The sequence below is a fragment of the Phascolarctos cinereus genome, unplaced genomic scaffold (assembly GCF_003287225.1).
Source record: "Phascolarctos cinereus isolate Bilbo 61053 unplaced genomic scaffold, phaCin_HiC Scaffold_4;HRSCAF=312, whole genome shotgun sequence".
Lineage (NCBI taxonomy): Eukaryota > Metazoa > Chordata > Mammalia > Diprotodontia > Phascolarctidae > Phascolarctos > Phascolarctos cinereus.
In genome coordinates this window covers 721,126,944-721,139,151 of record NW_027555847.1, presented here as the reverse complement: position 1 = coordinate 721,139,151, position 12,208 = coordinate 721,126,944, and the positions used below count along the sequence as shown (strand labels likewise).

The window sequence follows — 12,208 nt, the reverse complement described above, 5'->3', positions numbered from 1 at the left end:
CCCTTGGTGGTAATATGGAAGGTAGGAGCAGGGAGGATTTAAGGGGAAAGAGAATGAGCTAAGTTTTAGACATGTTCAGTTTAATATGTTTACTGGATGTCTGGTCTTGGAAGTCTGAATGGCAGTTGGAGCAAATTTTAGACTTCTAATAGCCTTGAAGGAGATATGTCTTATTATCTATTTTCTGGTATTAGGATTTTTTTTCAATTTCATTACTCAGCATTCAACGTCCTATTAGAGATAATTGAATGACCTCTCAAAGTGTGGAGGCAACATAATAAAACAGAATAAACGTGGGGTTTGGATTCAGAGGGTCCAGGGTGGGATTTCAAACAGCAGAGAGAGCTATAACCAGTGAGACTACACTAAAGGTCTGGAACAGCAGTATCGCTACATCACAATGCCAGGAGTAACCCCTTCCTCTATCTGTGGACTGGCACAGTTGATATACTGCTAGTCCTGGACTCAGGAAGACTCGTTGTGATGTTGGGCAAGTCACTTAACCTGTTTGCCTCAGTTACCTCAACTGTAAAATTATTACAAAATAAAAGTACATATATCCCAGGGTTGTGCAGATTGAATGAGATAATATTGGCTTAGTGCAAAACCTGGCACATACTGGCACTCCATAAATGCATATTTACTTCCTTCTCTCCATTCTCTAAATTGTACTCAAAAAAAAAGTCTTGGGAACTTGCAGTTAGGAGTCATGGCACTCCCACAACATGATCTTCAATCAGCTTGAGAGAACGTAGTTGTGCCCCTGAACTCCTCCTAACTAAAGCTGGGAAGTCAGAACTTCAGAAATATGAGAGTAGAAACAACAGGGGTTTTCTGTGCTACTCATCACCAGACTGAAAATTCTATTATCCCAAATATCCTGTTTCACAAGAGTTCCAGGTAATCGAGGTTCCCTCACAACCTGAAAGTACCATATGGATCTAGATCCAGAACCAGATCTAGAACCAAAAGGGGCCAACCCCTTCATTACATGTATTAGGAAGTTCAGGCCCAATGACGAGAGTGACTTGCAAGGTGATAAGTGGCAATCACATGGCTAAGTTACAAGCTTAGACCCAAACCTGGGGCTCATTAACCCCAAGTTTAGTGCTCTGCCTCATTGCTACATCCTCCCAAATGGCAAGTTCCCCTGAATATAGTTCACACCCCAAGATGAGATCTTGAAGGGAAAAGGATTTGCAGAGAAACACACGATAATAGCATTCATTACTGACCACAAAGTAGAGAAGATGTGTGGCCAACATTTGAACCATCACAGCATTTCCTAGAGCCTGAGGGTGAACAAATGGCAGAGAGGACTTACCTGGGTACAGAATGCGGCTGATCATACCGGGCATCACCATAAGGAAGAGGGGCAGCAGCTTCAGATAGCCACACAAGATGCAACCAGCCTTCACGTGGGACATATTCTTCCCTGAGAGGCACCGCTGCACATCACCTGCCAGGGGAACAGAACTTATGGATGGTGCAGGGCCCCAGGACTCTCTTGCTCAAGTTAAAAGATGCTCCTGCCTAGGAGCGGGATGTGACCTGGTTCTCATTTCAAGCAATCGGTAGAAGTACTAGGAAGTTAGCCTTCAGCTCAGTGCAGGAAAGAATGTTATAGAATTAGAGCTGTCTGGCACTCCAGCACTGGAATGGACAGCCTAGGACATAGGTAGTGAGTTCCCCACCACAGGAGAGATTCAATCAGAAGATGGACAGCCACCTACTGATAATGCTGTGGACAGGCATTTGGACTGTATGACCCCTCAGGCAGTGAGGTTCGTTGTTGTTGTTGTTTATGCTGATCAACACATCGCTTTGAAGCAGAGGGGAGAAATGTTTCATGGCAGAGAAAGCATGATTTTGCTGAGTTTGCTCTGCCAAGCCCAAGCCACAGATCACTCCCACCTTGCAGCCCCTCCTACATGTGTGCTGCTATTCTGACCCAGTTACACAACCTCAACTGGGCCTGCACTGATGCTTGGCAATCCTATACTGCCCTTACCAACTCATGCTCCTACTCCCCACAATGGCTCTTCCAAACCTTTTCATCACTCCTCAAATCTCCCATGGCCCCTCTTCCCCCAGCCTCTAAGATGAGGACGTTACCTTAAGAACCTCATATTTTATAAAATAAAATGGAAGTCATTCACTCAGCTCCCCCTTTTCCCCTCTACTTCATCTCCTATCACTTAGATGGCTTCTGCCACTCCTACTTTAAGCCTCTACCCATTAACCCTTCTACCTGCTCAAGTGACCCCACTTCATCCCATCTCCTCTAATACATTATCTCCTCTCTCTGTTATCCCCACTGTTTCAATAATCAATCCCTGTTTACTGGCTCATTTCCTACTGCCTACAAACATGCCTAGGTCTCCTTTATCCTGAAAAAAAAAACCCTCACTTGATCTTTCCATTCCTACTGCTGTGGAGGACAACACTCTGTGCCCAGTCCCTCAGGCTTACATCCTAGCAGCCATCCTAGACTCCTCACTTTCTCTCACCCACCATATCCAAGCTAGTGCCAACGCCTGTCAATTTCACTTGTGCACCATCTCTCAAATTCACTCCCTTCTCTCCACTGACACTGCACCCCTCTGGTGCAGACCCTCACTCCCTCATGCCTGGACTGTTGCAGTAGCTGCTGAAGGCTCTGCCTATCTCAAATTTCTCCCTGGTCTATCCTCCATTCACCCACTAAAGTGATTTTCCTAAAGTACAGATGCAACCATGTCACCCCCTACTCAATAAACCCCAGTGGCTCCCCATTGCCTCTAGGGTCATATACAAAATGCTGTCTGGTATTCAAAGCCCTTCATAACTACTCCCCTTATACCTCTCCAGTCTTCTCACATTGTACATCTCACCCATGTTCTCTTCCACCCAAAGACCCTGGCCTCCTGGCTGTCCCATGAACAAGACCTTCCATCTCTCGGCTCTGGGCATTTTCTGTGCCCATACCTTGTGCCTGGAATGTTCCCCCTTCTCCTACTAACCTCCCTGACCTTTAAATGCCAACTAAAATCTAACCTTCTACAGGAAGCCTTCCCCAACACCCTTAATCCCGGGCTTCTAAGATGCCTCTGTTAATAATCTCCAGTTGTCCTGTATAAAGCTTGTTTGTGTCTAGTTGTTTGCATATTATCTCTCCCCATTAGATTGTGAGCTCCTTGAAGTTGGTGGGTTTTGCCTCTTTTTGTACCATGAATGCTTAGCATAGTTCCTGGCACATAGTAGGTACATAATAAATGTTTATTGATTAACTAATTGATTCTGGAGTCAGAGAGTCTGGATTCAAATCCCATCTCTTTCAACAACTCATGTGTGACCTCAAGCAAATATTGGAATGTCTCTGAGCATCTGATCATTGAATGTTTCCTCATCTGTAAAAGGAAGGTATTGGACTCTATGATCTTCTGAGTTTTGCTGCTGCTAGGGAGACATAGCAAAGGGCAGATCACGGAGCAAATGATGGGAGGAGGGAAAGAAGAACAAGGACCTTACCTTTCATAGTATTTGTGCAGAAAAAGAAGCCTAGATTCAAGATAGGGAAGGGAAATTAGGAAATATTTTTGGGACCATGGAGTTTTGGCCAAAATACAGTTTAAAGAAGATTTTAGATGAATTAATGTATGGTTGATGCATACTGGCTCATTGAGGCAAGCTGCGAGTGATTGTGGACACATTTCTAATGTCTTGAGGTTAATATCCTGAAAGATACCCATGAAACATCACAAAACAACTCTTCTTGCTTTAATCAGAGGGAGACTTCAGAGCTGAAGGAGTCTGACTCCGTGGGGAATTATAGTCATGATTCTGTGACAGTTTTTTTGTTTTGGATTCTTAACTGTGTGACAGTGGGCAAGTCCTTTCCCATCTCTAGACCTGTTTTCCCTCTGCAAGATGAAGAGGATCTCAGAGGTCTCTAAATGCATGATTGCATGAAATTTGAACTGTAACTGAACAAACAAATAAATAAATGAAAGTATGTGTTCAAGAAGAGATAAAGAAAAGAAAAAGATGTGTGTGTGTGTGTGTGTGTGTGTGTGTGTGTGTGTGTGTGTGTGTGTAAGGGAAGGGAAAGAGGAAAGAAAGGAGAAGGAAGAGAGGAATGGAGGAGAAGAAGAAAAGGAGGGATAAAGGAAATGGAAAGTGAGAAAGGATGAGAGAGGGAAGGGGAAACGGAGAGAGGAAAAGAAAAACAGAAGTTGAGGAAGTTAAGAGCAATAGATCTTTGAAAATAAGAATTTGAGGTCTGTTAGTGATTGGTCTGCTTGTTTCCTAGAAATTAGAGCTTTTCAAAAGAGGAGTGGGATATCTCAGGAGGTAGATAAAGCCCCATCACTGAAGGCCTTCAAGCAAAGACTGGAATGATGGCCAACTCAGCTCTGAGATGCTGTGAGTCAGTGCTTCAGCGGCTCCGTTCCCTCCTTCTGTTCTCACTTTGTGTTCTGGTCCTATTGACTTTTTAGTGTCATTACCAGTTTGATATTGAAGTACTGATGTTTGGGCGCTTGGCTCCACCACTCACTCACTGGCTTGATGTGATCTTGGGCAAGTCATTGCCCTTCTGTGGGCTTTAGCTTTTTTCTTCGTAAAATGGGACTCTTCATTCTTCCCCTGCCTCCCTCAAAGCATTTTTATGACATTCGATTGAAAAAATAATTGGGAAACACTTTGAAAAGAAGAAAGTTCTTTGTGCAAACAAGGACATCATCTTTTTCTCAGGTAGCATGAAAAAAGCACTGGCTTTGGAGTCACCTTTGGGTTCAAATTTCCTTTTTGGGGGGAAGCAATTCAGGTTAGGTGACTTACCCAGGAGAACATATTGGGTTCTATTTCACCTCTTCTACTCATCTTAACTCAAAAAATAATTAATGAAATGCCCACTATGTGCCAGTCCCTGAGTATAGAGAGGTGAAAATTGATCAGTTTGTGTTCTCAAGGAATTTCCATTCTTCTAAAAGGATCGACCCAAGTGAGGAAGGACAGAGTACATCCAAAGGAATTTCCAGTAGAGAGCAGTTAACAACAGTAGGGCCAGGAAAGACCCTGAGCAGAGTTTTGAAGGAAGCCAGGGTTTCTAAGAGGTAGGTGAAGCAGGGAGGGCATGAGGCATGTCTCGCACACACTGTCTAGGTGACCTTCGGTAAATCCCCTAAGGTCTCTAAGCCAGTTTCCTTACCTGAAAAATGAAGGAGTTGAGCTGTACTGCCAGTGACCAACCCCTGGCTTTGGGGTCACAGACCTGGGTTTAAATCCTGCCTCTATCTCTCACTAGCTATATAGTCTTGGGCAAGTCACTTAACCTCTCTGAGCTTCAGTTCCCCTATTTGTTAGAGGAGGAGCCTTGGCTAGAAGATCTCTAAGCTTTCTTCCAGCTCTAGGTCTATGATCCCATTCTTTCTATTTTATAGAGAAAAGTGAAGTGGCTCTCAAGCCTCTCCTCTCTTATGGACCTCTCACCTGGTCTGCACACCAGAACCAAATGGAAACAAGGTTCATGCCAATGAGCACTCCTGGCCATGGCAGGTCACCAGTGATGGGATCCTGGAAGAGGTGGAAGGAGTCTGCTCTGGGCGTGTAGCATTCTGGGTTCAGAGTTACATTTTGGTCCGTGATGACAGATGGGATGGCTTTCATGTACTTCTCAGTGAAGGCCTCATATCCCCCCACTTCTGCAAAACCTAAAAAAATCAGGAAAAAAAGTTAACTCTGTATGTGCATTGGGAGCCAATAGGCCATATCAGGTGAACCTGTCCTTAGGCCATGATAATTATGTCTATGTACATTAATGTCAACATCCATAAGTGTCCCAGACCTATTGTCCTTCCCACTCCTCTCCTGGGACAAAGCCTTTCCTGATCCCATCCAGGTCATCTTGTTTCCCACTTCAAATTATCTTGTATCATGCTCGCTTGTGGACACATTATTTTCTTCCAGGAGAATGTAAGCTCCTTGAAGGCAGGGACAATTTCTTTTCTGTTTTTGTGTCCCTAGTGGGCTGATAGGTGGCCCAGTGGATAGAGTGCTAGCTTTGGATTCAGGAAGACTCATCTTCCTGAGCCCAAATCCAGCCTCAGACACTTACTAGCTTGGTGACCCTGAGAAAGTCATGTAAACTTGTTTGCCTTAGTTAAGCTGGAGAAGGAAATGGCAAACCACTCCAGTATCTTTGCCAAGAAAACCCCAAATGGGATTGCAGAGAGTTGGACACAACTGAAGTGGCTCAACAATAACAGTGTCTAGTGTGGTGCCTGATATGGGATTACAAGAGTCCTCCCCTGTGATCTTCCTCTAATGCCTCTGTGTCAAGTGGAGGTCACCCCAGATTGGCAAAGATGATAACAGCCCAAAGTGCAAGGGCAAGAAAGTTTTGCTTATCAGCTCTTTTTGTGGTGGCAAAGAATTGGAAATTGAGAGGATGCCCATCCATTGGGGAATGGCTGAGCAAGTTGTGGTATATGAATGTAATGGAATACTATTGTGCTATAAGAAATGATGAATAGGCTGACTTCACAAAAACCTGGAAAGACTTATATGGTCTGATGCTGAGTGAAGTGAGCAGAACCAAAAGGACTTTGTACACAATAACAGCCACGTTATGCAATGACTAAGATTGTTAAACTGAACCTCTCTCAGCATTATGAGGATCTAAGACATTTCCAGAGGCCTCGGGATGGAAAATGCTGTTCACATCCAAAGAAAGAACTATAGAAGTCGAATCGCTATCACTTATTTTTACCTTCTGTTGAGTTTTGTTTCATCTTTCTGATGGTTCCTCGTATTGGTTTTAATTTTTACTTACAACTTTACTAATGTGAAAATATGTTTAATGGGTATGTAAATATAAAGCCTATATCAGATTGTGTGCCGTCTTGGGGAGGGTGGGGGGGGAGGGAAAGGGAGAAAAATTTTCAACTCAAAAGCATACGGAAAAAATAAAAAAAAATTTAATTAAAAAAAGATATAAAATGCTATCTACTTCCAGAGAAAGAACTGACTGAGTCAGAATGCATCATACTTTTCTTTTTACTTTATTTTTCTTGGGTTGGCTTTTTTTTTTAATCTGTGTTTTCTTTCACAACATGACTAATGAGGAAATATATTTTGCATGACTGCATATGTATAACCTATATCAAATTGCTTGCCTTCTCAATGAGGGGGGAGGGAGAGAAGGAAAGGAGAGAATTTGGAACTCAAAATTTTACAAAATGAATGTAAATGTTTTTTTCATATGTAACTGGGAAAAAATATAAAAATAAAAAGAGACAAGCACTCAAAAAAAAAAAAAGAAAGAAAGTTTTGCTTATTTAGAAAGCCTTTGAGTGCTGGCTTGGTGATGGAGGATGTGTGCTTGTCATCTAAGAACTTGAACCGCGTTCGGAGAAGCTCATCTCTAGTTGTTTTGCCAGATGATCCTTGTTGCTTGCTTGATTTTTTGCTCTTGGCATGGGGTGGGGTAGTAGGTTGGATGGTTTTGCTCTAGGAGTGTGTATGAATTGTCTCCCGAGGTATGAAAGAGTTGTGATCTGCATCAGGATAGGGAGAAGGGGAAAGGTGGATTCCAACAATGAAATTAAAGATCTTTGAAGTACTGGCTAGTTTCCAGCATGGCATTCCTGTTTGTTCACCTCTCATCACAATGTCCCAGTGCTTATCACAGTGCCTGGCAAGTAGTAAGTGCTTAATAAATGTTTCTTGACTGAGTGATATAGGTACAAGAAGAAAGTTACATCGTAGACCACTGAACTACTATAGACTTTGTTAGCACAAGACCACTTCCTCAGGACTGCCAAGACCCAACAGCACACAGAACACTCTGAAGTCCCACAATAGGACCCCCACTCACCCAGAAAGTATAGGGAACTAGACTCTGACCCTGAACAGGGCCTATGTAACTCACAATTAGACTTTCATGGGGTACTCTCATACCTCTCCAAAATAGGAATTACGTGCAAAAGATAAACAACTTTATCTGTCTCCAGTGTGTAGGGCACCAAGAACCCATACAAGGCAAAAACTCAATGAACTAATAATAGAGAAGTCTAATATCTACTCCCATTCCATGCTCACCTAGCACCCCCTCCCTCACTCCCACCAGGCAGCCAGGCTGCACAAGCCCACTCACAGAAGTGCAACAGAACTCAACTACACACTCTACCACCTTCCTCCATGCTGCCAAGGAAAGCCAAGCTGAATAAATTTGATCAGGTTGTGATAGCAGCAAGAGGGATCATGGCAGCATCAAGGAGAGGTGCCACAACAGAGCTTCACCAGACAAGGGGGCAGGATGTCATTGTGTGTTGTGGGGGGGGGGTGTTTAGGGCAGAGGGAATTTGTGGCACTCCATTAAATCTAAGGGAAAGAGCAAAGCATACAACTGGGACAAATTCTGATTTTTCCAGAAGTCACCTGTGGCAAAGATTAGTGAACTATAAATTAACCCTAGTGTGATAGGATATTGAGACAGCTTTGAGGGCCAGCTCCCAGAGAAACTGCCATCAAAGGGAAGGGAGTCAAAAAGTGAACAACAGAGGAAAAGAAAAGAAAAAATTGAAGTAACCAAAATCTCAGGAAGAAGAAAAATCTAACAAAAACCTTGAGTAGAAGCAGATGACCAACAAGGAATGTATTAATAACAGAAGGGAAATTGGTCTCCAAATCACCGAAGGAGGTTCAGGCATCTGTGAATACCTATTGCAAGATAAGGAGGAAATGAATCTTCTTTAAGCTTATGCCTGATTTTCCATATGGAGACTGGTATGCACTGGTAAAAGTATGACCCAGGTTCCTGGGAGGATGTTTGGTTATTCATAATTTGTCTTATCTTGGCTAAAAATTATTATTTTTGCTTTTGTCTTTTATCAAGTAAATGTTATGATGATTGTTGCATTTGCCTTGCCGTTTAGGAAACTTTTTATGTTTAAAAATTAATGGTGTCATGGTAACTAATTCAGTATAAATGGGAAGTGAAACAAACGGTGCTCAGAAACTCTATTGGCATATAGCAGAAATGTATACATGTACACACACAAACACCAGTGTTACCCCTAGGATGAAGATAGAGAGAGAGAGGGAAGGAAGGAGAGACATGCAGAGGCAGAGCAGAGACAGAGAGAGGCTGGCCACACCTCTGGGAACATTACCCTGAAATACTAAAGTGGATGTAGGTGGAGTAAGCAATCCATCACAGGGACAAGAGTATATTGGGGAAGAGTTGGGAGTTGAGGCCACATGTAGGCCACAGTCTAATTATAGATGTAGAATTTGAAAGACCTTCAGAGGTCAACAAGTCCAATCCTATCATTTTACAAGGACACTGAAGCAAAGTGAGTGCAAGCGACTTGGCCAGGATCAGAGTTAATGCCAAAGCTGGGATTTGAATCTAGGGCCAGTGCCCTCTCTACTAGACCACACTGCTCTCCATGATAAAGTGGACTCTTCCTGTCCTCCCTAGAGTCCTTCACTGCTAAAATCGATTTCCAGAGAACAGAAATAGAAACCACAGAGAAGATGGATAGACAGACAGAGCCAGGAACAGAAGGCTTATGGATCTCATCCAATGCCTCCTACTGCTCCAGGTCCACCCTCCATTCCCCAGGGAGGTCTCTGGCCTTGCCTGGCTTTACTTACCATAGCCAGTGAGGATGAAAGCACCAACCAGCATAATGACCGCCTGCATGGCATCAGTGTAAATCACAGAGGCCAAGCCACCTGCCAAGGATGAGGAGAGAAATGAGGACGTTGGATTCCAGTAGAAGGAGCGCAGTGTGGTAACACAGAAACCATCGCTGCTTTAATTTGTGTCTCCCACACTCCTGGCTTTCTGCTATGGCCTGAACTGATTTGAACTCAAAGAGTCCTTTGGTTCTGTGTCCCCCTGGTTCTCTCTCAGATTTCCCCGAGCCGTGACCCAATTCTCTGTTGTAATGGCCAGGAATCAGGTATGATCCGGTGTAGTAGATGTAGCAGTGACCATGAAGTCTAGAGAGACCTGGGTTTGCATCCTGCCCTTGGCCCTTACTAGCTTTGTGCCCCAAGTCAAGCCACTTAAACTCTGTGATTCTCAGTTTCCTCATCTATAAAAGTAAAGATAATAATAGTATTATACAGTGAAGAGAAGGGTGGATTAGGAGTCCAAGGACCTGGGTTGAAATCTGAGCTTTGCCAAATCAATCAACCAATTCATCAATAGATGAATTCTATTGAATTTGAATGAATGAATGAATGAATCCATTGAATAAATAGATTCATTAAGCACCTACTCTGTGCTAGGCACTAGCCTGTGTGGCTTGGGACAGGTATCTTCACTTCTCCAAGCCTTTGTTACTCCCCAGTGTAATGAGGAAGTCAAAACTCAGCACCTTTAAGGTCCCTTCTGGTTCCAAATCTATGGTCCCACCTCTAGTGCCCAACTCACCCAGGGTTGCTGTGAGGCTGTGTAAGACAGTGTGAAGCCCTATCTACCTGTCAGTTGTTGGTGTCCATGAGATTTAGAGCCACAGGGGACACCTTGTCCAACCTACTTATTTTACAGAGGAAGAAAATGAAGTCCAGAAAAGGATACTGACCCACCTTAAACTACTCAGGTAGAGGAGCTGGGATGTGGAACCAAGCCCCCTAAATGCAGCCACAAGCTCTTTGTGTGATGCTGCATTGCCTGGACTGATTGGGTTGGTGTGACCCATTGGGTTGACCCTGGTGTTCAGTGTGTGCATGTGCGCGTGTGTGTGTGTGTGTGTGTGTGTGTGTGTGTGCGCGCGCGTGTATGTGATGCTTCTGGATCCCCTTCAGTGGACATTCACTAGCTGCCTTGGATTATACACACCTGTCTCTTCCCAGCATTCCTCTAAATTCTTGACCCCTGCTCTTATACTATATTCACCTCCTTAACTTTTTTCTTGTTTATTTTGTGGTTAGATTTATCTAGTTCAGAGAGGGGAAGGTTGGAGTCCCCCACTAGCATAGTTTTGCTGACTATTTCTTTCTGTAACTCTCTGAATTTCTCAGAATTTGGATGCTATACCATTTGGAGCATATGTGCTTAGTAATGATGTTACTTCATTGTCTATGGTGCCTTTTAGCAGGATGTAGTTTCCTTCCTTATCTCTTTTGATAAGATCTATTTTTACTTTTGCTTTGTCTGAGATCAGGATTGCTACCCCTGATTTTTTTACTTCAGCTGAAGCATAATATATTTTACTCCAGCCTTTTACCTTTACCCTGTGTGTGTGTCCCTGTTTCAAATGTGTTTCCTGTAAACAACGTATTGTAGGATCATGGTTTTTAATCCATTCTGCTATCCACTTCCGTTTTATTGGAGAGTTCATCCCATTCACATTCACAGTTATGATTAGTATCTGTGTCTTTCTCTCCTTCCTATCTCCCCCTTGTTTATGCTTTTCTTTCTCCTTTCTCCCTTTCCCTCCTCACTAGTGTTTTGTTTACTACCACCACCTCCCTCAGTCCAACCTCCCTTCTATTAGTCCCCTCCCTCTTCTTCCCTTTTATTCTTACTAATTCTTCCCTCCCCTCTATCCCCCTCCCTTTTCTTTCCACTTTTCCCTCCTACAGCCTATAGAGCAAGTTAGATTTCTATACCTAATTGATTATGTCATTCCTTCCTTGAGCTAAATCTGATGAGAGTAAGGTTCAAAGAATGCTCATCTCCCTCCCTTCTTTCCCTCTACTGTAATAGGTTTTTGTGCCTTTTCCTGTAATGTAATTTACCCTTGTCTACCTCCTCCTTTCCTTTTCTCTCAGTCATTTTCTTAGTCAGATAAGATTCCTCTTACTTAGATCCATTTAACCCATTTGATTAGAATTTTTTATAATTACATCGAAGTCAAACTGCACCTACCCCCTCTATGTAAATCCCTTTAAAATGGTTTAATAATAATACAGTTCTCAAGAGTTGCAAGTGGGGGGCAGCTAGTTGGCACAGTGGATAGAGCACCGGCCCTGAAGTCAGGAGGACTGAGTTCAATCCGGCCTCAGACAAACACTTGACACTTATATATGTGACCATGGGCAAGTCACTTAACCCCAATTGCCTAAAAGAAAAAAAATAAATTGCAAGTGTCATTTTCCCTTCTGGTGATGTAAACAATTTGCCCTTATTAATAACATATTGTTGTTTTTTTCTGTCCTGTTTCCCTTTTTATGTCTCTCTTGAGTCTTGTATTTGCAGATCAAATTT

The 12,208-nt window shown here is 43.1% G+C and overlaps 1 protein-coding gene across 1 annotated transcript in view; it reads right to left on the bottom strand.

Moving 5' to 3' along the window:
• Positions 1 to 12,208, bottom strand: part of LOC110215229 (solute carrier family 5 member 4-like) — a 58,859-nt gene that overhangs the window by 13,166 nt on the left and 33,485 nt on the right. Inside the window, 3 exon segments of the mRNA XM_020996543.2 lie at positions 1,325 to 1,459; positions 5,466 to 5,693; positions 9,643 to 9,723. Coding sequence (XP_020852202.1) covers positions 1,325 to 1,459; positions 5,466 to 5,693; positions 9,643 to 9,723 — 444 coding nt within the window.